At 49.1% G+C, this 25260-nt stretch overlaps 1 protein-coding gene across 1 annotated transcript; it reads right to left on the bottom strand.

Annotated features, from left to right (window-relative positions):
* Positions 1–528: 528 nt before the first annotated feature.
* On the bottom strand, positions 529–22442 carry ERFE (erythroferrone). Its single transcript, XM_036753236.1, has 9 exons — positions 22355–22442; positions 21876–22153; positions 15142–15267; positions 13475–13577; positions 6375–6616; positions 5764–5872; positions 3755–3848; positions 2762–2840; positions 529–666 (listed from the first exon to the last, which is right to left on the bottom strand). Exons 1-9 carry the CDS (start codon positions 22440–22442, stop codon positions 568–570), a joined length of 1218 nt encoding a protein of 405 aa, XP_036609131.1. The 3' UTR covers positions 529–567.
* Positions 22443–25260: the final 2818 nt, after the last annotated feature.

Genomic DNA, 25260 nt, shown 5'->3' with positions numbered 1-25260 from the left:
ACTGTAAGATGGAAAATGCCAGTATGACCCACTGAGGGCTAGAGCCCCACCCTCTCCCACATTAACCAAAACTACCTCCATTAAATTTTGAGGCCAAGTGAGAAGAGTGAGGCATTTAGTAGTTGTCCAGCAGATAGCCCAACCAGAACCTATCGGCTCTTAAGGCAAGATGGGAATTTACAGAGAAGTCAGAAGGGCTGGTCAGACCAGAAATCAATATATGCTAGGTTTCCAGTAAGTTGATTCAAGATTTTTTTTTCCATGACAAATGCTATACAGACACCTCGTATTTTCTTAGGGGAAAACAGTCTTCATAGATCACTCACTTTTCTATTCTTTGAAGCATTCAATCAGCCTCCAATGCACCATCTTGTAGAGGATGTCTCTTGAATGAGGCAGGGTGGCCATCTTGGAGAGAGGTCAAAAAGTTTGGCAGTCTTTGGCTAGGCGGCACCTAGGCAGGGAAGAGTTTGGCTCCTTCCCTAGTAAGGCTTTCTTGCTGTTACTTCAGTTTACAGTGGAAAGAGAGAGATGAAGACAATGAAGTCACTGAAGAGACGGAGGAATTCATACCCCTAAGAAAACGGAACTGAAATCCGAGCCACTGCGGATGGTGAGAGATGATCCAGTGGCGTTGTCTATGAAGACAGAGGCGTACTGGCCGGCCTACATGGGGAGATATAACAAGGCCAATGAGTGAAGAGGTTGGCCGGTGTATGTGCAACAAGAGCCATGAGGCTAAGCCTGTGGCTAGGCTACTTCCATCCACATGTTCTCTGTCCCCTTTGCCTCTGATAGTGAAAACTGATACGGAAAAAAGCAGCAATGGACTGGGAGACAGCCTTGACTCTGCTTTCCATCCCCCCATAGCCCCCAAGTCTTTTCAGTGACCATGTGTCATGGCACCATCGCCTTCTCTGCACCCGCGTGGAGACCAATGCGGTCCAGGCTCAGACCACCACACTCACCTCCTAAGAGGTCTCACCTCTCCACTCTCCAGTCCATTCTCTCCTTTGCTAAAAGGATTTTCCCAGAACTCAAGTCTGTCCATGTCACTGCCCCGCTCAGCAAACCCAAGCGGCCCCCTGTTGCCTCTAGGATAAAATGGGAATGTCTCTGCTATCTAAAACCCTTCCGAAGCTCACTGCAGCCTGTCCCCTTCTACACTCTATGGCCCAGCCAAAATGGCCTTTCTTCCCTTCCTACACACAGCATTCCACCTTCCTCTGTAGCGGCTGTTCCCCAGGTCTAGGATAGACTCCCCTCTCTCCTCCTCAGAACCCCTCTCTTTCTTAATTTAAGCTTAGGTTCAAGCACTTCTCACATGAATTGTTTCCTAATTCTTCTCCCCTCCCTCCCTCTCCAAGTCACCTGGTACATGGTTTGTACGTAGGTTGTCTATCCTAATGGAATAGGAACTCCTTGAGGACAGGAACTAATTCACTTCTGCCTTCTGTATCAGCACCCAGAGCCTGGCACTCACTAGGCACTTAAATGCTTGTTGGTTATTAGAATAGGCTCTTAATTGGTCTCCTGGATTCCAGTCTCTGCTCTCCTCTGCACAGCTACCAAAATCATTTTCTTTGGGCACAGATCTAACCACATCATTCTGACCCTTTCAGAAATGTCCATTGGCTCCCAATTAGGCTGGCCTTTTGAATCCTCTACAATCTGGCTCCCACCAACCTTCCACCTGTAATTCATAATACCCCTTTGCCCAGACCCTTGGTTCCAGCCAAAATGGATGACCAGCCATTCTCCCAATTGAACAGGCCATCTCCGACCACCAGGCATTTATCTAAACTGGCCCCTCCCCTGGACCACCTTCTCTCTGAATTGGTCATCCATCCTCCCACTTACAGCTCACGTTAAGGTTTGCACAGCACTTCCCATGTATTATCTCACTAGATCCTCAAAACAACCATAGCAGGTTGATGCTATTGTCCCAATTTACAGAGAAAGCAGCTGAGGCTGGGAGTGCTACGTGTCTAAGGCAAATGCCATCCCTTTCCTCATCTCAGTGGAGGATCTGAAAAAAGTCCATTCACCTTTGGAGAAGAGCAAATCCAATATGAAAAGCCTCTAATGAGCACCTACTATGTGCTGAGCACTGGCTGAGTGAGGGAGACTAAAGAGGCAGCCCCTGCTGTCACTCAGGAAGCTTCTGTGCCTCGGTGCCCTCCTCCCCCCTAAATTTACCGTCTTAATTCTGTAAATATCAACACATGTCTCCCTGACAGAACAGAATCATTTTTGCCTCTGTATCCCCGACATTTAGTGCAGTGCCTGGTATATAGTAGGAGCTTAATAAGCGCTTGTTTATTGACTGATTACTTCCTACTGGATAGACACAACATTGACATAGGGGAGTATCTACATGATTGTTTAGGGGAGGGGGGAAGGCACTAATAGCCGGGAAGGTCTGGATGGGTGCCCCCCCTTCCGAGCCTGAGGACCCAGTGGCCTCGGAGGCCCCCTCCAGCTGCCGGTCTGTAGTCCTCGTCACCATTCCTGACGATTGTGCTTTCAGCCAATCCATGGATCATTGTATGGTTTGCCCAGCCCTTCCTCCACAGTGAGAGAGTGATGAAGAAAGCGAGGCTCAGAGCTTTCCCTGTTGGGGGCCTCGGTTTCATCGTCTGTGAAATGGGGAGGGTGGAAGGAGTCCCCAGCTAAGGTCTCTTCTGGCTGTACCTGCAGGGCTTGGGTGGGACGTGGCTCATTCTTGGACCTCCCCACCCTCAGCGCCCTCAGTATTTACCTGTAGGTACAGGATTCCATTCACAGACATGGTGAAGAGCTCACTGCTGTTCTCCAGTCCAGTGATGGCCTCCAGAGATCTGCGAGCCATCCACAGAGAGGGGAGTCAATGCCAGCGTGGGATGCAGTGCTCCAGAGAGAACTTCCCCTTTGGGGGGAGTGCACATTTCCCTCCCGGATCCTAGCCCCAGGACCCACGGCAGTCGGGGGCCCTGATGGGCAGAACCACAGGCTCGGGTCATTTCTCCTGTTGGTAATTTCCCACCGCCATCTCTACACAGGCTGTGCCCCCAGCTCTGACATGCATTCCCTCCTCACTCCTCTGGTCAATCTCCTTACTTTCTTCCAGGCTCTGGTTATGTGTCACATCCTACTCCAAGACTTTCCTAACACCCCCAAGTTGTGAGTGGTCTCTCTCCCCATAATTATGTTGTTTGTGTTTTATTTACTACTCTGTGTATAAATTTAGTTAAAAATTCAAGGTGTCCCTCCAGTTATCAGAGGCAGTGTGGCCTGGTTGGTAGAGCACTGGGTGCTGGGTTCAGATCCAGCCAGGCACTTACTAGCTTTGTGACACAAGCAGATCAAAAGCTCTCTGCATCACTTTCCACTCTGGACTCAGTGGCCTTCTAAGGCCCCTTGTGGCTCTAAATCTACAATACTCCTGAACTTAAGGTGGGAGCTGTGTTTGTCATTGAGAATTGGTGAATTGAAGCTTACGACAAGTGTCTACTGGGTTGTCAGAGGCCAACCCAAGATCCCTTACACTCCCCAACCCCCCATCCCCCGATGTGGGTGCTGGAACCCTCCAATCAGAGCCGAAGGGGGCAAGGCCATTGTCTGAGCCTCTTAGCAAGCCATACCCAAACCTTGCTATTGCCAGTGTAACCCCTGGTATCTCCACCCTGAGACCCAGCCACCATGGCTGAGCCAGCTGCCAACTGCTGGGTTATCTGATGGGACCAGCTGGCTGTGCCTCCATCTGCACACTCACACATTACGCTGGCACAGAGACTGGATGCAGATCAGCACCCGCAGGCGGTCCCGGGACCGAGGCTGCCCCTTCTTCTGATGGTCCCCACCGTGCACTGTCAAGCGAGAGGAGAAAACCGGTCACTACTGTGTCCCACCCACTCCTGGCCAGAGGGAGAGCAGGGGGAACATCTAGAGAAAACTGGCTTGTGCAGATGGGGAGGAGGGATGGTGGGGAGGGCAATCCTGGGGAAGGGGGCCGGGAAGCGGGGCTAGGCAGCCCCCCCCAAGCTGGCCAAGTGGAGAGTCGTGGAGAATGGCATCACTTAGAGCTGAGAGGGAGCAGAGATGCTGTCTAGTTCAACATCCACATTCTACAGATGAACAAACTGAGGCTTAGTTTGTTAGTTAAGTTATTTGGCCAGGGCCATCCAGCTAGTTATGCCCTCTACCATTTGAGAGCCCTTTAAATATTAGAAAGCAACAATTGTGCACCCTCCGAGTTTCCTCTTCCCCCATTCCTTCAATCCATTCCCCAACAACAGGGATTCTTAACCTGGGAGCCACAGATAAATTCAGGGGATCCATAAACTTGGATGGGGGGAAATTACACCTTTATTTCAACCTTATTGACTCCCTTTGCAAGCCTTTATATTTTATGAATTTAAAAGCATTCTGAGGGATTCATAGGTGCTTCATGCCACAGGGGGCCATGACACACAAAAAGGCTAAGAGCCTCTGTCCTGTGGCATATTTTCAGATTCCTGGACCAGCCTGGTCTCCCTTTGCTATACAAACCTCACCTTGGCAATGTCCATCCTAGACTATGGCCTTTGGAAATGAACACAAGCTCTAATGGGGTCTCACCAGGGCAGGGAAGAGAGCAACTGTGATCTCCTTCATGCAGAAACCAAGACCTTACCTCCTACTTTTCTGAGATAGAGTGGGGTGCCCTTCCTCAGCTAAGATGGGCATGTGGCACCAGATTGGAGGCAGAAACCCAGGCTTAGATCCTAGCTCCACTACCCACTAGATGGGTGGTCTTGGCCAAGCTTTGTCTATTCTATAAAATGAGGGACTCCCATTAGGCTCTAAAGCTATGGTCCTATGAACTCTGCCTCGGAACCTCTCAGACCCCCATTCTGAGAGCATCATCGATTCAGAGCTGGAAGAGACTTGAGAATTAATCACCTCCAACCCCCATTGCCACAGCCTCATTTTACAGATAAGGAAACTGAGACCCAAACAGAATTCTAAGCCTGTGATGCCACAGCTATCCCAGTGCCTTCCCTCCTCACCTCTGCTCACTAAAATCTTGCCCTTCCTTCATGCTCAGGTCAACAAGTCAAGTTGTCAAGCATTTATTAGGCACCTACCATGTGCCAGGCACTGTGCTAAGCTCTGGGGATGCAAAGAAAGGCAAAAACTGCCCCTGCTCTCATGGAGTTCACAGTCTAAGGGGGAAGGTGCCTTGCAAACTAAGTGCAAACAAGCTTTAACCTCCAGGGGAAGGTGCCAGCGTTGAGAGGGATCAGGAAAGGCAGGATTTGAACAGAGACTGACTATAAATGGCCACTTCCTGCCCTAGACTGCCTCCAATCATGCCCCACACCTCATATGGTACCTCGTCGGGATGGATTTGCCCACTATTCCATTGTAAGCTTCCTAGGGGCCAAGACTAAATCAATCGTCTTTGTGTAACCAGCCCCTGGGGTAGCTCCTTGCACACAGCACTGGGTTAAATTGAATCGTTGAGGAATTGGAGTTAATTTGACCATGGAGTTGTGTTAACTTGAGGCCATCTGGAACCTGACACCCCCCCCCGCCCCGAACTGAAATAGCTAAAGGTCACAGGACTTGCCCGGAGTCATGCAGGATCTGGAGTGGATTCAAACCCAGTTTTTCCTCACTCCAAAGCCAACTTCTCCCCATTCCACCACCTCGCATCTTTTCAAGTGCAAGCTTGTTCTCTGCCAATCGTCTAAGGCCAAGAGTGACTCAAGGCTCCTGACGCAGGGGGTCGGATCTTACCAATGTACAGAGTAGCAGCAAAGGTGTAGAACCCAGTGATGGGGGCTGTGTACTGGCCACTGGTGAGATTCAGCCCCAGGCCTCGGTGAAATGATCCCTCTTTTCCAGGCTGGAGAAAAAAAAAAGAATCTGAATTGCTGTCTCTTGGCTTGAGCCTCTTCCAGTCTTTGTCAGCATGGGAAGCTGTATTGTCTGGGAACCCAAGGTGGCAGCAGGGGTGATCTGTGGCTACCTGCTGAAAGCCAGCTGCCCTTGAGGAGGTGGGCAGGTGTTTCCTAAGCCTTGGCCTTTTTCATGCTCAATGCTCACTTACTGTGTCTCTGCAGAGAAGTAGAGGCAAATAGTGGGCTTCAAGACAGCAGAGACCTGGATTCAAATCCCACCCCTAACACTCAGGAGCTGTGTGACTATAGGCAAAATTCTGAATCTCTTTGAGACTCCATCTCCTCATCTGTAAAGCCTGGGGTCCTTATTTTACATTGTGAGGGTCATTTATGAAGAATCATCTATTCCTTATGGGCTCTTGGAATGTCAGCCCTTCTTGCTGCTGCTCTGGGCTGGAAGCACAGACTGGAGAGGAGGCCCCAGCTATCAGGGTTCTCTCCGCTCACCAGGTAATACTGCTGCAGCTCCTGGAGGGATCGCCGCTCAATGGACATGTTCTTTCGCAGCCGGCAGTGGAAGGCGGCCTCCACTCGGTGAGGTCTGTGGCTGTCTGCCAGAGACCCAGTTACCAGAGTCAGGACATCCTCCTCTTCTGCCCCGGCCTCGGCCAAGCTCTCCTCCTCCTCATCCCCACCCCCACAGTCCCCACAAGGCTTCAGGCCCATCTTCTCCCGATGCTTCACTGCCCCTGCGAAGAGAATGAACCAGAACTCATTAAGTGCCTACTGTGGGCAGGCCTAAGATAGCTACAGAGGGGATACAAGGACCACAGGAGCAAGCCAGCCACAGTCTGGGGACAAGGTGAGGGAGGGGGAGAGCACAGACACTGAGCCCTTAGGGCTGGAAAAACCATGCTTCCCGTGAAGGTTGGTTTCTTCACCAAGTATCCTGAAAAGAAAGCTTTAGATCAGGGGTTTCACCTGTATTGTGCCCTGGACCACAAGATCCGAGGGCAGGCAGGTGTGCAGAGGCCTACAGACCCTTCTCAGCATCAGCTTTTAAATGTTAAGATAAAAGGCGCAGGAATACCAAGGAAGTCAATTATCTCAAAATGCGGTTCTCCAACCCCCTTCCTGGGTGCTGGGTTAAGGATTCCTGCCCTGGGCAGATGTGTAGGCACAGGTTTAAAGCTGAGAGGGACCTCAGAGGCCTCAGTTTTCAATTGAGGAACCAGGCCACAAAGGCCACATGTATAGTAATTGTCGAGATTTGAACCCAAATCATCCTGCTCTAAGCTCTGGCTCTCTCTGCTTTTCCCCATTCTCCCCTCTCTCTCCTCAATTGTCAGAACCTTCAGCTGAGGGACCAAAACAAACTCAGAGAGGTTAGTTAGTACAGGGCCAGGAACAAGAATTCTCTCAGCCCGAGTCAGCAAGCATTTATTAAGCACCTACTATGTACACCTGCTCATTGTGCTAAGCACTGGAGATTAAAAACAAAACAAAATCAGTCCCTGCCCTGAAGGAACTTGCAGTCTAATGCTCAAGGGCCTAAACAGCAGCTTTGGGAATCACCATAAGTACCTTGGATTTGAATACCGGAAAACGCCGGCTGAGCTGTAGGGACTCAGAACACTTGCCAGAAGGGATCTTTGCTCGTTCCTCAAACATTTTTGAATCAACTACCACCGGCCAGGCTGGGGATGCCCCTATTCTCAGCGAGCTTCTTTTCTCCTGAGTTATAGCCTACTGAATACCAGATGGTACTCAAAAATTGTACCATTTATTGAGCACTTGCTGTATGCAAGTTTCTCTACCAGCTATGAGGAGGTTACAGAGATGAACAAGACTGTCCCTGCCCACAAATCTTACAGCCTGGGCAGAGAACCAGGACGTGGATAGACTTGGAGCTCCTGAGCTAGAAGAGATTTCAGAGTCCACTGTATAGAGGAGGACACTGAGGCTGCAAGAGGTCAAGTATCTGGGACAGGATTTGAACTTGGGATTTCCTGATTCCAAATCTAATACTCTATCCACTGTGCTACCCAGCTACCTTGATAAGAGTGCAAAAGTGGGTTGGGCCCAAATCATGGAAGACCTTTGAACATTCTTCTGTGAGCAGTGAGGAGGGGGAATGACATTCAGTTACCCTGGTAGATAACATCTCTGCATATTTGAAGCATTGATGATTTTATTGCTGCCATGGTGACTTAGGGCTGTGTGTGTACGGGAGAGGGTGTCTTGAGAGTACCTGTAGCTTTGTCTCCTCTGTCACTACCAGTGTGACCTTGGGCAACTCACTCAGCCCCCCGGGTCTCATCTTCTTCCACAAAGAGACAATATTGAGCTAGATAGCACCATAGGTGTCATTGGGCTCCAGATCTGGGACCCTAGGATCTTAGGATTCTCCCCGCCTGCTCTGGCAATGAGCTGGGCAGGCCCTCGGAAGTACCAAGCCTGTGCCTGAAGCCTTTCCAGCTTGGCAGTCCCTGCCAGGGTTTGTACTCAGCTGGCTCATCCTCAAGGACCCAAGGTCACCCCCGACGCCAAGCCTCTCACCCTTCATCAAGAATGACATAGTATTGGTTTGTTTTCTTTCATGACAGAGTTCCAGGGGGACTCAAAAGTGTTTTTCCAATCTTTTTGATCAAATATACTAATCCCCATCATGTAGCAGATGGAGAAATTGAGGCATAATATGATTAGGTCTAAGGAGTCCTCAGTAGCCACTGGGAACAGAACCTGAGATCCTTCTCATTCCAGGCTAAGCATGAAGTCCCCTAAATAAAGAAACAGAAACTCTCTGAAACAAATCCCACCTTAACAAGCAAACACAGCCATACAAATCATCTCCTTTATTTCTCTGACCCCCACACACCCACATGGACATGAACATGGACACAGACATGGATGCAGACCCAGGCACCCCACAGAACTATGACACCCTTCCATGGGCCCCCTTACACTGCCAGAAGAGAAGAGTGAGTCACCGTGGTGGACATTGGTGACAGGCAGGAAATGAACCTGAGATGTCCCCACTCTTAGCAAAGAAACATGACGTGAGATTCTCAGACAGAAATCTTGACTCTCACCATCAGGCAGAGTGTAATTATTTTAGCTTGTCCTATTTGAGTGGCATTAATTACATAGGCTGTCAGTCCAAACAAGCTATTTCCTCTGGTATTATTTTTACTGAGCTATTTTTGCCTCTGTGTGAAATGATAGCCTGAGTCTAAACTTGACTCTGTCTGTGTGTCTCTCTTCTCTCGAACTCTGTCTCTCTGTCTCTCTCTGTCTCTTCTGTCTTCTCTGTCTGTCTCTGTCTGTCTCTCTCACTTTGTCTCTGTCTCTCCTTCCATTCCTTTCTCCCTTCTCCTCCCTTTCTCTCTCTCTCTCTCTCTCCCTCTCCCTCTCTCTCTCTCTCTCTCTCTCTCTCTCCCTCCCTCTCTCTCTCCCTCTCTCTCTCTCTCTCTCTCTCCCTCTCCCTCTCTCTCCCTCCCTCCCTCTCTCCCTCTGCCACTTTCTTTGCCACTCTATCTCTCTCTATCTCTCTGTCATTCTCTCTCTCTCTCTCTCTCTCTCTCTCTCTCTCTCACACACACACACACACACACACACACTTTCTTCCTAGTATGTCCAACAACTTTCAACACATAGATGACTTCTAAGATCTCTTCCAACTCTGAAACCTATGAAATTTATGGGCACCTCCCATGTCCAAAGCAGCTGTTACTTCCTGCTGACACACCTTCCCAGTCTTGCCGGGATTCTTCTTAGCTGCCATTCCTACTGCACCATGGGAAGAGCCTCAGAAGGCATCCGGCCCAACAACCCTTCCCTGAACAAGAATTCTCTCTAGAACATCTCCAACGAGGAATCATCCAGCCTTGGCTTGGCCATCCCCATTGACAGGGGCTGGCCAACCCTCTCCAAAGGATGCCCATTCCACTTGAGGTAACTCTCATCAGTAGAAACTTTACGGTCTGTCTTTTCTTAACTCCCAGCCTAAATCTGCCTCTTAGTAATTGAACCACTGCTCCAGGTTCTGCCCTTTGGGCCCAGACAGAACCACCAGTAGCTTCTTCCATATAAGAGCCTTCAAATACTTGAAGACAACTATCACGTGTCCCCTCCCCCCAGCCGTCTCTTCTCTGGGTTGAACACACTCAGTTCCTTCGGTTTACCCTCTGAAAGAATTGGGTGTCAAGTCACTTCGTCATCAGTGTCACAACTCAACCACTCCACATCCCTGCTAATGTCAACGTCTACATTAGCCCACGTGAATACTTTTTCTTTACAAATGCTGGAATTATTACAACTGGTTTGGCATAGCTGGTAGGTTATGAATTGCCATTTTTCAGTATCTGATTAGCTCAAGGATTACTTAACACGGACAGGAATGGAGCCAAAGCTTTCCCCTCCCCCACCCCCATTATTTGGGAATGCCAGTGTAAATGAGTGAAGGCCTGGCAGCTATGGAGCTGAAAGATCAGCAAAGTGGTTCTGCTGTAGTGAAAAGGAAGAGTCGTTGGTAAGGAGCACAGGCTGCTAAGGGAAGGGTGCATGGAGGAGGGGCCATCTGAGTGAGTTTGGAGCTCCTAATCTCCAGAGCAGGCCACTGGGTCCTAAGCAAACATGAAATCATCTGTCCTGGTATGAAGGATCGCCCTCTCTCACCCATTCACTCAGTCATTCCTTTAGCCATTCACTGAATCACTCAACGAATGAAGCACTTTGATAGGCCGGGCAGCACAGAAGGAACAGCCCAGCTGCACTCCATGTGTGAACACACAAGGCGATTCAAAGTAGGTACAAAGTCATTTCCAGTGTGGAGGATCAGAAGAGGTTTGCTGTGGGAGGCCACACTTGGTTTGAGCTCTGAATCGAGGTGGGGATTCTACAAGGCGGGGCTGAGGAAGGAAGGCATTTCAAGCAGGGGACACGGCCTGAGCAAAGCCACAAAAGCAGTAGATGGATTGTTGTATGCAGTCAGCAGTGGGCAAAGGCCAGTGTGGCTGGAATGGAGGCTGCATGAAGGAAAGTAATATTTAAGAAGACCGGATAGGTTGACTAGAGACAGAATGTGAAGGGTTTTAAATGGCAGAGAATGTTGTATTTTATCCAAGAGGCAACAGGGAGCCCCAGCAGATTCTTGAGCACCACACCAATGAAATCATAGATCCCTGAAGAGTCGGAATCAGTGCACTGAGAGGTGCCCTGGTCACACCACATCTCACAGAAGACAGAATCTCTGCCTAAGTACAGTAACAGCAGACTCTGGGGGGGGTAAGCAGCAATCACAGGGCTTTTCAGGAACACAGCCAAAAAGCCCTAAGGCACCAAGGAATGGAGGGTGGGCAGTGGGAGCAGGGCTCCCATTCTAGGACGACTGAGTTTCTTGGGCGGACACCGGAGGAGGTCCCATGCCCTGTTGAGATAAGCTTCAATACCAAGTAGGGGCACAGCACTTGGTAGACTCTGCCACGCATGACCAGGGGAACTTATTTGGACGGTGCAGGGAGGCTGTCAGTTGCATGGGACAGGCAGTACAGTAGGGAGCTGGGTGGGGCACAGGGACCCAGCCCCAGACAGAGCTAGGAAGAGGCTCTCTCTTGGGTGAACCAGCCCTTAGTTTTATGGCTCTCCCCCATACCAGCAGCTTAGTGTCCACCGGCACAGAGCCCCACAGCACCTCTATGCTCTCAATGTCACAGAAATGGAGACTCTCAGAAGCAGAATGGACTGTGGTGGCTAATGTTACTGTTGTGGTTCAGTCACTTCAGTCATGTCTGACTCTTTGTGACCCCACTTGGGGTTTTCTTGGCAAAGGTAATAGAGTGGTTTGCCATTTCCTTCTGTAGCTCATTTTACAAATGAGGAAACTGAGGCAAACTGGGTGAAGTGACTTTCCCAGGGTCACACAGCTAGTAAGTGTCTGAGGCTACATTTGAACTTAAGATTCCAGGCCCAGCACGCTATCCACTGTGCCACCTAGCTGCCCTTGTCCAAACTATATCCCTAAGGGAATCCCTCCCACAATACTCCCTTAAAGTGGTCATCCAGACTCTGCTTGAAGACCTCCTAAGGCAGCCCATACATTCAGTCTCTCTGTGACTTTCACCCCATTGCTCCGGGTTCTATTCTCGGGGGCCAAGCAGAGCTAAGCTAATCCCCCTTCCACAAGAGCTGCCAAGCCAATGCTTGACGACAGACCTTTCCAACCTGTCCCATGAGGATTACCTACAGTTCCTCACATTATTAGATGCAGTCAGCTTCCTATTTGGCTTGTACATAAACCATCCCGTGCGGGTGCATCATGGAGGCACAGATGATATGCGCTGGGTGTTGGATGGGCTTAGGGAAATCCTACATTTTTTAACACCTGGACCAGGGCAGGAGCCTGGATCAAAAGCATGATCAGAAGTGTTTAAATTGGCCTCATCCTGTCTCTGCCCCACCTCAGCTTCCAACCTCCCCCTTTTCCCTCTCCCTATGGGGGGAACGTGGGACTCACATAGAAGGTTTTCCCAGAGTAGCTTATCTTAGGGAACGCTTCTACTTGCAACTCTCAAGGTTTTTGAACCTACAGCTGCAGCAGCTAATGGGGAAAACTTTCTCTTTGTAACTCTCCCCTGTTACAGTCTGCAGCTGAGCTGGATTTATCGAAGGAAATGAGATATAATGTTACGTGGGAGCTGACTCTTCGCCAGGTGGGGGTGGGAGAGAGAGAAGGACAATGGAAGGAAAGCTCGGGAGGAGACTTAGAAGGCAACAGCAAGCAGGGAACAGAGGAGGATGTAGGGGTCATCGGGTCTGGTTGCCCGGGGGAGCGAAAGAGACCCCAGAGAAAGACCAGGCAAGGCTGGGGTTATTTGTCAGCAGGAAACAAGAATCGGCACGCAAAAAGTTCATAGGTTTTAAAGCTGGGAGAGATCAGAGAGTTCATTTAAACGAATCCCTTTACAATTGCGGAAACTGAAGCTCAGAAACACAGGCAGGATGACAGGATCATCCTTTTGGAGCTAAAATAGTCATTAGGGTCATCTGGTCCAAGCCCCGAGGTTGTGGCTTGCTTGAGGTCACACAAGTGGCAAAATCAGGATCTGAATCCAGATCCTCTGACTCCAAGTCTAACATTTTTTTATCTTGGAACACTGGCCTTGGAGTCAGGAAGATCAAAGTTCAAATTCTACCCCCAATCCTGCCCCCTACCCGCTTCAGATCCCTCCATCCCACTCCTTAGATTGTAAATTCGTTGAGGGGGAACTGTCTTTGCCTCTTTTTGTATCCCCAGCACCTAACACAGTACATAGTGGGCCCTTAATGTAGAACAACTGACTGGCAATGAGGCTTCATGGTACATTGGAAACATCTCAGCGCTTCAAGAATTCTGGGTTCTAATCCTCCTGCCATTTACTACCCATGTGACCTTAGACAAATCACTGGACCTGGCAAGATCAATGGACTCCCTCATGCCCGCTGCTGGACCTCTGTTCCTCTCTTTCAGCACCTTCAGGAAGTCAATCCCCTGATACCTCCCTGTGCCCCCCGGCCCTACACATACACACACACACACACACACACACACAGAAGTGCAATCCCTATACCTTTCACCAGCAGCTGGAATTCCTTCAATAAATCCTCAGGTGAGATGAAAGGCCCTGGGGGGCCCTGAGGGCCAGGGGGTCCAGGAGGCCCTGGGAGCCCAAGCTGAAAGACAAATGACAAGAAGAAACATCAAGGGCCAGCGTCACCAAGATAAGTGTTTTCATAAAATCCTGCTGTCAAACTCAATTCATTTCAGTCCAACAAATCATTATGAAATATCTTCAATGTGCCAAGTTCTGGGCTGCCATCTACAACTACGTATCGTAGCACAACGGCCAACATGCGCCGGCAGAAGGAGCTTCCTCGTCAGCAATTCCTTAATCCGGTGATCCAGTTATAGCCCCAACGTGTGCCGTCCACACTCTGCTCGGTGATGGAGCAACAAGGAAAAAAAGTGGAACAGCCTCTGCCCTCGCTTGTGCTCACTGCAGAGCTAGGGTTTAGTCTCCCCTTCGTCCTTCCCTTGAGGCTTCATGGTGACTTTGGCTACAAAAATCGGGGCATGGCTGACCTATTGGGGGAGAGGGAAACATTCTCACTGGGTAGAGAGCCCAGCACCAAGAGAGCCCACTCCCCTGCCCTGCCCCAGGCTTCTCAGTGATGCCTGCAAGCACGCTGGTCAGCCTCAAATATGGGGGCAGGGGCAGAGGGGCATGCAGCGCCGTGGGACAATCTGCTCCCCCAGGGAGCGTCCCCAAGAAGGCAGACACCAGGCATCTGGTCACCCAAAGCGATGGCATGGCAGGTCCCCGGACAATTTCTACAAAAGCTAAAATCTAGGAGGGACGTGGTTGAAGGGAAAGAATTCATTAAGAAATCCACCCTATTGGTAAGTTCAAGGGCTCAAACAAATTGAAAAAAAATCAGCCAGATCCGGGTGGTTTTTCTTTGTTTTGTCTTTTTATTTATGATTCTCATTCAGATAAATCCCTCACTTTAACTTTTTGGAAATCAATTTTGCAGCTCATCATAGAACCTTGGAATTGAAAAGAACTTCTGGGATTGTAATGTCTAACCCCTAGCCTGAGTCATAAACCCCCTCTACACTGTCTCTAACAAGTGGTCACCCAGCCTCCGTTTGAATCCCTCCAGGGATGGGGAACTCATTATCTTCCAAGACTTCATCCTATTGTTAAACGGTTCTAACTGTTAGGAACTTCTTTGAATTGAGTCAATATCTGTCTCCTGCTAATGTCTGCCAATCAGTGCCTGTCCTCTGGGACCAAGCTGTAGAGTTCTTTCCCCCACCCACATTCATGGACCCCCTGAAATTTACCCCTGGGCCCCAGGTTAGAACCCTTACTGTAGAGCTCCAGGGTTTTCAGGACAACCTTCTGTAGGGGATGTGATGGTTGTTATCCCCATTTTACAGATAGGACTAGTTGACCCACAGCTGGCCAGCTAGGAAGCAGGGGTTTTGTAGAATGTTAACTGCTTAAGGGGGAGGGCTGTCTTTCTCTGTACTCTATTCAGATTCCCAGTAGTTAATACAGTGCCTGGCACATAGTATGTGCTTAATAAATACTTGACTGCCTGATGGCCGAAAGACTTTAAAGCAACTTCCTCTTGGTCCCACAGAAAGTGGCGGTGTCAGAATTCAATCCTTTGAGTCCAAATCCAGCTGAAGTCTGCGGGTGCTGGGAGGCCCAGGCCTCTCCATGCTCACCTTGTACTTTTTGGATCTCCCAGTGTTCCTTTTTTTGCCATTGACCCCTTTGTTGGACTGTCTGACAAAGAGCATCCAGGCGTCCCTGGGGTCGATGCTTCGGGGCTTCTCGGTGACAGGGGCTTCCTGTAACAGAATCCAAAAGCTGGAATCGACCAAGAAGGTGACCACGTTAGAAGGTGGGAAACAGAAAACAGGGCTTGCTGGGCACCGGGAAGTCAGCAACAGCAAAAGCGAGACTTTTTACTTCAACATTTTTTTTTAACACAAATGCCTGTGTGTACACATGTACATATTTATTAACTTTGTACTAATACTAATAGTTAAATCTATGCATATTAGAAAAAGTTCACAAAAACAGAAGTTAAAAACAAGGATCAGATAAAGGCAAAGTTATATTTGCTCCAGAGGCAATAGGAAGCTACTGAAATTCATTGAACAGGGGAACAGTCTGACCTGCGCTCTAGGAAGATCCCTTTAGGAAGAGACAGGAGGTGGGGAAACCAATTAGGAAGCTATTCAACAGCTTAGTGATGAGCACCTGAACTAGAATGTGGGAATAGAGAGAAGAACATGAACATCAGAGAGAGCCTGGAGGTAGAAAGAACAAGATTTGGTGATTAAGCCTCGATGTGGGGTGAGGAAGAGGGAAGAGACAAGACTGACTGGAATATTGACAACAAAGATGACTGGGAGAGTGAAGGATGCCTGCCCTTGAGAGGAACAAGGAAGTTCAGATTAGAGAGGGAGGGTGTGTGTGTGTGTGTGTGTGTGTGTGTGTGTGTGTGTGATGGGGTGTGGGGGGATGACCCCTGGTGTGTGTATGTGTGTGTGTGTGTGTGTGTGTTTGTGTGTGTTGGAGGTAGTGGTGGTGGTGAAATAATACGAGATGCAGATCAAACACATCCCTGCCTGCTCATCTCCAAATGACTCATTCTGTCCCCACAATGTACTGGGGGAGGGGTGACACCCAACCTTCATATGGTGGTCAGCCAGGCATTAAGGACTTCCGCAGGGAGGAAGCACTCCCTCATGATAAGATCTGCCCCTTCTCTCACCAGGAAGGAGATGCCCATATCACTTTCCTCCCATCACACTGGTCCACTGTTCACACCCCATCCTTAGAGCTGCACTTCATTTAACATCCCCCTCAATTCAAATGGAATCTCTTTTAGGGCTGGGGCTTCCCAGCTTGCTGGTATTTGCATCTCCAGGACTTAGCATAGTACATGGCACATAGTAAGTGCTTAATAAATGCTTCTATCTATCTATCTATCTATCTATCTACCTATCTATCTACCTACCTATCTCTACACTCCTTCAGTTAGTGATCTTTCCACCACACCACACCAGATATCTGGGATCAATCACTCATTTTTACAGCCAACACTAACAGCAACTCGCTTCCCCCCCCAAAAGAGCCACAAATGTCAGTGCCAGGGGCACAGTCCTGGGCCAGATAAGCCACTAACGTGACTGACTTGGGGCTTCTCCAACGCTCCTCAGTTTCTGCCTCTCCCTTGACCTTTGTCACTGGAATAGAAACCCCTGGGAGGCAGGGACTGTTGGCTTTGTCTTTGTATCCCTCCCATCTCACATGGTGCCTGGCAAATAGTAGGAGCCTAATGAATGATCATTGAATTAAGTTAAAGTTAACTGTTGCTTCCACTTGTTAGTACTACCCCTTCACACACACACACACACACACACACACACACACACTGAGAAGTTACTTTGCATTTACAATGTATATATTTTCTATTTACCTAGATGGACACCTCCGGTTATTTCCTGCCCTTCTCCCAAGTAAGCTCCCCAGTAAGATCTAGGCATGTTTTGTTTTGTTTTTCTCTAGGATTAAGACCTGGGGAGGAGGGGGAATCTTCCTAATATTGCGACATATGGATATGGAAGGAGCAGATATTAAATATTATGCGAGGCAGCTTGGCCTGGCAGTCAAGTCTTGGCCTGAGAGTCAAGGCAACCTAAGTTCTATTTATAACATATATTGGCTTGGGGCTCAACCTCTTAGTGTCTTGAGGCAGCTCCTTAGACTCTAAGGGGGATTAATATGCTTGTTGATGGGCTAATCTGCCTTGTAGAAGGAGCTTCCTATACCCATGAAATCATAGGTTAAAGGGGAAAAAAAAGATGTGATTTAGTACAAATAGATATAACATTAAGACATAATCATGTTATGATTCAGTGACAGAGAGCTCGCGTTCTCCAAGCCTTTAAGATCTCAGAGACCTTTCCACACATTGTCTCATTTGTTCTTTAAGATGACCCCGGGAAGGCAAGAGCCATCCTTCTGCCCGTTCTACAGATGCAGAAGCTGTGACTTTCCAAGGCTGTACATCGAGAGAGAGTCTGAGGCTCAGATTGTCCCGACGTTAAACCCGGAGCTCCCCTCGCTGCCAGCCTCTGTCCGGTCTAACCCGTTCACTGACAGATTCGGAGCCTGATGCATCAGGGGCTCTGGTCCCCAGCCAGCGCTCTGGCCAGGACGGCCCGGGGAATCCCCCGGCTTTCCCTCTGGGGCTTGGTTTGTAGACATTCTCTAGGAGGCTCTAACAGCTGGGCTGCCCCAGGGGTAGGAGAAGGGGCAGGAAGGGAGGGAAGCTGAGTGGTCAGCTTGAAAGCATCCCCAATCCCACTTTCCATTGGCCCCCATCGCTGATTGGCCAGAGGCCAATCCTCGCTTCCCATGAACCACTCCTATGGAAGCCATAGCTGCCCATGTGGGGCTCCCTGTTCTGAACAGGAGGGAGGCACTGATTCGGATTTGAGGGGGGGCTCTTGGGCCACTGGGAGGAGAAGAGAGTTAAGCAATCAGCCACCAGAAAGACAGGAGGAGCTGGAACTCTCATTCATTCATTGACTAAGCGCCTACTATTTACCGGGCAGTGGGCTTGGAGCTCAGGACATGAAGACAAGAAGCCCGATGGGTGCTGCGCTCAAGGTGCTTACATTCTCCTGGGGGTAGGGAGGGGGCACTACATGTCTACTGAGAAGTAAATACAGAATAGATACAAACCCCAAAACAATTCCCAAGATGGGAGAAGGGAGGGCACTGGCTTCCAGGGAAATCCGAGAGGACTTCCTGCAGGAAGCAGCATGTGAGTTAGGATTTGGAAGAAGCTAGAGATGGTGCAGTGTGGTTAGATCCCTGCATCTAGAGTCAGGAAGCAGTGGGTTCGAATCCCACCCGAGGGCCTTACTAAGTCCTTTCTCAGGACTTCTCTCAGACTCAGTTTCCCCATCTGTACAACGGACGTAGTAATAGCACCTGCCTCCCAGGGTTTCAGTGAGGATCGAATGAGACAAGAGTGGTAAAGCGCTCAATATGGTGCTGGGCACACAGTAAGCACTAGATAAATGTCAGCTATCAGCATTATCATTGTGATTAACCTACGTAAAGTGATTTGCAAACCTTCAAGCATTTTAAGGTGTCCCCAAAGCCTTTTAAGTGCACTAAGATTTTTTGGGACATCCTGTGTAATTGTCATCTATGATGCGAAAGCAGCCAGGTGGCTCCGTGGATAGAGCTCTGGGCCTGCAGTCAGGAAGAGCTGGTTTCACACTCACTAGCTGTGTGACCCTGGGCAAGTCACTTAACCTCGGTTTGCTTTAAGCCAATGGAGAAGGAAATGGCAAACCACTCGGGTGAGAAGACCCCATGGAAAGCACCAGTGTGCCATGGTCCACAGAAGAATCAGACATGACTGAACGATTGAACAACAAAATGAGGGAGAGGTGAAGGGGAGGATGGGGCATTCCAGGGACAACCTGGTCACAGAGTCTAGAGATGGAGCGCCATCCATGCACAGGGTAACAGCAAATGGGCCAGCTTGGCTGGAATGTCTCTGGCATGAGGGAGGTGGGATGACCTTGGGGAAGTGACTCCTTCCTTCCTTCTTTGAAAAGGAACAAATGAGATGTTATGTGTGGAAGATCTCAGCGATGGAGTGGACGACCGGCCTTGCTGAAAGGAAGGCCCTTTGCAAACTTTAATAGCCCTAGAGAAATGTAAGACTTACATAAAAGACATGTGGGAAGTAAGGGCTAGCTGGGGCTTGTTTTCAGCTCTCTCAGTTTGCTGGGTTCTTCATTACTGACCTTGCAATGGTTTGATGCAAGTAGTAGGTGCTTGATTAAAGCTTCTGAGTCTTGGCCCATCCTTTAAAATAATAATAATCATCCTAGCGATTATTGAAGGTTTGAAAATTGCTTTATGACTATTGTCTCAGCTGACCCTCACAGCAGTGATGGGAGTGAAGAGATATGATTAATTCCATTTTACAGATGAGAAAACTGAGACTCCAAGCAGTCATAGGATTGTGTCTAGAATTAGAAGGTCAATTGGTCAATAAACATTTATTAAGCACTTACTATGTGCCAAGCACCGTGTTAAGCCCTGGGGATACCAAAAGAGGCAAAAGACAGTCCTTGCCCTCAAGGAGCTTACCATCTAATGGGGAGACAACAAGCCAACAAATATAGATGAACAAGCCCTGGACAGGATAAATGGGAAAAATTAACGGAGGGGAGGCACTGGAATTAAGAGAGGCTGGAAAAGGTTTCCTGTAGAAGGTGGGATTTTAATTGGGACTTAAAGAAAGACAAGGAGGTCAGTAGTCAAGAGTGGAGGAGGGAGAGCATTCCAGTATGGGCGACGGCCAGAAAAAGTGCCCAGAGCTGAGAGATGGAGGGACTTGTTCATGGAATGGGCAGGAGGCCGGTGTCACTGGATGGAAGGGTAGGTGTCTGGGGTAAGAAGGTAGGAAGGCGTCAAATTATGAAGGGCTCCAAATGCCTAACTGAGCATTTTGTATTTGCTCCTGGAGGCAATAGGGAATTTGTTGGGGGGGGTGGAGAGGGGGGAGAGGCGCATGATCAGACCTGTGCCTTAGCTTTGGTGGCTAAATGGAAGCTAGATTGGAGTGGGGAGAGACTTGAGGCAGGCAGAGCTTTGGACAGCCCAGTAACGAGAGGAGGGTCTGCACCAAGGGGGTGGCAGCATCAGAGGAGAGAAGGGGGCTGCAGAGGCCAAGTGGACAGGCCTGGGCACCAGCTTGGATGTGGGAGGGGGTGAGAGATGGTGAGGAGTCTAGAATGACTCCTAGAATGCAAACCTGATAGTCTGGGGGGATGCTGGTGCCCAGGAAAGTAAGAGGGAAGGTAGGAGAGGGAGGGGACTTTGAAAACCGTCTAGTCCAACCCCCTCACTTCACAGATGAGGACACTGTGGTTCAGAGGGGTCCTAGGATCATAGGTCCAGAGCTAGGTGGAAGCTCAGAGGCCACTGATCTAGCTCAACCTCCTCATTATACAGATGAAGAAACAGACTCAGAGAGGGGAAGCGGCTTGATCAGAATCACACAGTGAGACTATATCAGAGGCAGGGTTCAAACCCAGGTTTTCCTGACTCCAGGCTCAACATTCTACTCTTACCAGCTATGAAAAGTACACTTTTCACAAGACATTCATTTTTTTCTTAGAGTTAGACAACGTCTGTTTAGGGCGCATGTGCTTGCGCGCGCGTGCGCACACACACACGGAGCTTTCCCAGGCAGATTGTTTTTAGCTTTAGGGTCTCACACACATATGTACACATACAAACAGACGCATGCACACATATGCACAGAGATGCCCCAACTCCTCATTCCCTACTCAGGCAGGGACCCCTGAAGTCAGCAGCTCTTTCTTGTGGTTAATTGCAGTCCTAGCATTCTTACCTATGAGATGCTAGTTAGATGCCCAAAGTTGTGTTTTGCTTTCTCTTTTCTGAGCTACCATCTACTCTGCCAGTCCCGGGGAGTGACTCAGGCAGCTGCTGTTCATGACTTCCTTATCTAGAACCCTTAGAAGCACTTTCTCCCAGGACAAGCAGGGAGAGGAGAGGGCAAGCACTGTCTGACACATCCAGGAGCCAAACCCATTTCTGCCATCCTACAGACCCTCCTCTTTCTTCCCTGGATCCCTATATTAGTACCTCCACTGTGACCAAGAGAAGAGAGACCCCCTTTTGATCACTAGAGCCAGTGAGATCAAATGGGAAGTCAGTGCCCCTGAAAACTTCATTCTAAGGGTCAGGACATTTCCCCAAATATGCTCAAATTTCTCCAAAGAACTGCTCCATGTTTGTGAGGCATCCATTTTAGCCACACTTACTTCACTTCTCCAAATAGCCTTCTTTTTCCTGGCTTTCCCCTATTTCTGAAAAACTTCCCAAAAGTTCACTTATGATGACAGAGAATAGGCAGGATGGCATTATGGATAAGGCACTGGACGTGGAGTCAGCAAGACCTGAATTCAAATCCTGCTTTAGAAACTTCCTAGCTGTGTGATTCTGGGCAAATCCTCTACTCTTTCTGTGCCTCAGTGTCCTAACTTGTACAATGGGGAGTTTGGACTCACTGATTACAGGGACGCCTCTGGAAGTCTGGCACTTTTGTTTTGTGGACCAGGAAACAGGCCCAGAGGACAGGGAGTATAAGCATTGGCAGGACCTGAATCCAGATCCTCTGATGGCTGACCAGTTACTCTATCCACTACCCCACATTGCCTCCCCTGAGCTAGCCACTTTCATCTCGTTATCACAGTCTACCTCCACCACCCATTGCCCCAGCTCCCCGATTATGCTTCAGGAGGGAGATGTCTTAATGGGACCTGCAAGTCATCTGTTTCCTTCCTCTGGCTGGACTAATGGGGGGTAGCCCAAGTGATCTTACCAAGTCATTAGAGGCTGGCAGAGGGCTGCTGCTCACCCCTTGCTCCATGGGAAAGTCATTCCACTGAGATTGCTTCTCCGGACCCCGTCTACTTCCGTGTCTCTCCGACTCAACTGAGCCAACACAGGAGCCAGCTGCCAGCAGTCCCAGAAAGAGAAACAGGAGCCAGCAGCTGGGAAGGACAGCTGTGGCCATCCCAGAGCCCAGAGCCCTCCAGCAGGAGCCCCTGCACTTCCTTTCCAAGCACCCCGAGTCTCCACGGAGGACAAAGCATGCACCTAGGAAGAAGCCAGGAGGTTGCCTTGAGAAACAAGGAGAAGGGATCAGTGACTAGAGAAAGCTGCTGGGAGGGTTGGGAGGGTTGGGAGGCTGGGATGAGAAGGATGGGGTCCTAGTTGTGGCTCTTCTGGCAACCTTCCCCCCTAGCCAGCCTGGCCATTCATCAGCTCTGTTTCCCCTGGGGGACAGCCCATTCTTACCTAGGAAAGAGGAATCCATCGGGCACCTGGCCATTGGCTCCTGCTTGGGGTGGCTGTGGAGGGACCCACCTGGCTGCTTAGGGAACATGATCCCCCTCAGGAACAGATGGGCAGGACCCTCTGACCACTGGAGAGGTCCACCAGAGACCCCCATCTTGGGGAGGGACAGGAGGACTGGACCCAAACCTGGCCTGCTCCAAGGTGGAAGGAGGGGTTGTCTCCAGGTGGGGCGGAGGAGTGGTGAAGAGGGTATCAAGGATGATTTCCCTTTTGTGCTTTTCTTCTCCCCCTCTTTCAATTGCAGTGAAGGTTGGCTGAGTGTGGGTGGCCACCAAGGGCATCTGCAGAATCCTAAGGTCTGTGCCTTATTGCCAGCAGCATCCCTGCTGATCTTCCTCTCTCCATCTTGTCGGCAGACAGGGCTTGTGGTGAAGTGTGAGGTCCCCCAGCCAAATGCAAGCTTCTCCTTTCTTCCCTCTCTCACTCCATCTATTTCTCCCCTTCCTCCCTCATCTCTCTCCTCTCCTATGATCTGTCCCTATCTCTCTCTGTCTCTGTTTCTCTGTGTGTGTCTCTCTCTGGGTCCCTCTTCTCTAGGTTACTATGGCCACTGGGCTCCTACTTCAGCCAAGTCCCTATCTCTGAAGTTCGGGCTCTTATCTCCTCCTTTTAATAAGCTTGAATTCCCCGCCTTGATGCCACCCTCTTCACTGGGGGAACCACAGAGCCCCCTTCTGGCCCTGAAAGCTAGGTACAGGAGATGGAGAGAGGGAGGGGGTAGGCTCCATCTTCAATCTATGAGTTCCAGAAAGCTGGCAGGGACCCAAGACTTCCTTGCAGAAGACTCACTGGTTGCTTAATAGCCCTAGCCTTGTGTCAGCCTAGAACCTGGCTGCTTAGAGCTCGAGGGGGCTTGAGTCTACTTCCCATAAAAGACCCATAAAGGGAAAAGAGCCAATGACTTCTTAGGCATCTTCAGTGGCCAAACTCCAGCAGAAGAACGCAAAACCCGGCTTTGGTGAGTGCAGAGCAAGAAGAAAGCACAGAGCTCATTGGTCTTAGAATCAGAGGTCTAGAGCTGGGAAGGAAGACCAGAAGCCATCTGGTCCGACCTCTTCACTTGACAAAGGAAGAACCTGACTGGCCCAAGGTCCCACAAGTAGTGACCAATGGCAGCAGGATCTGAATGCAGGTTCTCTGACCTCAGCCCCTATACCATGCACTGAACCATGCAATGGTCCAGCCCTTCTTTTGGCAGAAGAGGCACATGGAGTGACTTACCCAAAGTCACACAGTGGTTTGTGAGAAAGCTGAAAATAAAGCCAGGTCCCCGACTCAGTGCCCAGGGCTCTGTCCACCATCCAGTGCTAGCTTATTTCCTTTAGTGCTCACCCGTTGGTGCAGATTCTTCAGTAAATCAGAAGCATCTTGTGGGAATCCAATACACTAAGAATTTCTTCCTCTGAAAAAGTTTGTGGTCTTAGTACAGCTTCAAACAAAAGTTTGTTAAACCTACGTATTGGGCAAAGGCTGGATTGTACAACAAGGTAGAAGGGAAGAGGTGCATAGATTCCAAGGTAAACATGTATGCAGGGCTTTATGTCAGGCACTAAACAAAAATTATAACATTTAGATAACAACTTCTCAAAATCCTTAATTTAATTCAATTCTACAGGCATATATTAAGTGCCTCCAATGTACCAAGCACTGTACCAGGCCCTAGGGATACAATGAAAGATAGCAAGACCCAGACCCTAGAGACAGAGAGAGACAGAGAGAGAGAGAGAGAGAGAGAGAGAGAGAGAGAGAGAGAGAGAGAGAGGCTGAGAGAGACAGAGACAAAGAGCAGGAAAAGAGAGCCTCTGAGGAAGGGTCCTCTGAGCGATATTTTGAAGAAAGCTAGAGATTCGATGAGTCAGAGGCAAAGAGAGACAGCAGGAAAGAACCAGGGCTCCTTCCAGCTATGGAAAGCATGGAGGGGAGAGATGGAATTTGGTATTCAGGGAACAATTCACAGAAAAGCTTGTGTGAAATGCAGATTGTGTTAAGGGTGTAACATGAAATAAAACTGGAAAGGTAGGTGGGTGTTAGTTTCTTCAGGATTTTAAATGCCAACCTCAGGAGTGTGTATTTTTCCTAAAGTCAACAAAGCCAATGAATCTTTTTGAGAAGGGCGGAGGTGATGTGGTTATGTGTGTTTTAGAAATATCAATTACTTTCTAGTGGAGGACCACTAAAACAGAGAGCTATGATATATGTACCTCATGTGCCAGGGCCTCCACAAGACCTTAGGGTTACACGGGCAAGGAATTTCTGATCCTGGGAGGTGACCTAGACAAATAATTTTCTCTTTGGGCTTGTTATATCCCCACCTGATGTTTAATCTAGGAAAAGCACCCAAATATGATGCATCTAGGTTTCCACATATGTCAGTTAAAAGTGTCCCCTGTTCCTGTATAAGCATTCAAGGTATAAATGCATATGCATAAAGGACATCCTTTATTTCTCCCCAAAGAAAAGGCAGAAGACACAAAGACTTCACGGAACACCACAAATGGATACAGAAAAGATGTAAGGAACCCAAAGAGTCCATAAACAGTTATCAAAAACACATAATCTCTTCTTGAGTAGGAACTATACATTGTTAAAGAAACAGCAAAAAGGTGAGAAAATGGAAAAGGGCTGCAAGTACTCTGTTGCTAGGTGGCATGGTAGATAGGGTGCTGGCATTGGAGTCAGGAAGACACAAGTTCAAATCCAGCCTTGACACTTACTGTCATTCTAGGCAAGTTACTTAACCTCTTAGTGCCTCAGTTTCCTCATCTATAACATGGAGATAATAATAGCACTTACCTCTCAGTTATTGTGAGGCTCAAATGAAGTAATATTTATAAAATGCTTTGCAT

The sequence above is a fragment of the Trichosurus vulpecula genome, chromosome 4, assembly GCF_011100635.1.
Source record: "Trichosurus vulpecula isolate mTriVul1 chromosome 4, mTriVul1.pri, whole genome shotgun sequence".
NCBI classification, from domain to species: domain Eukaryota; kingdom Metazoa; phylum Chordata; class Mammalia; order Diprotodontia; family Phalangeridae; genus Trichosurus; species Trichosurus vulpecula.
Note: the sequence above shows the minus strand (reverse complement) of the source record. Positions and strands in the feature narration are given on the sequence as shown.

Bases quoted from the DNA above. Each gene is read 5' to 3' on its own strand.
- ERFE (XM_036753236.1), bottom strand. From the start codon at position 22,442: ATGTTCCCTAAGCAGCCAGGTGGGTCCCTCCACAGCCACCCCAAGCAG. The intron at 5,873-6,374 runs GTGAGCGGAGAG...TTTTTTCTCCAG, and splicing joins AGCTGCAGCAGTATTACCTG to CCTGGAAAAGAGGGATCATT. The intron at 2,841-3,754 runs GTGAGTGTGCAG...GATGGCTCGCAG, and splicing joins TCTCTGTGCCAGCGTAATGT to ATCTCTGGAGGCCATCACTG.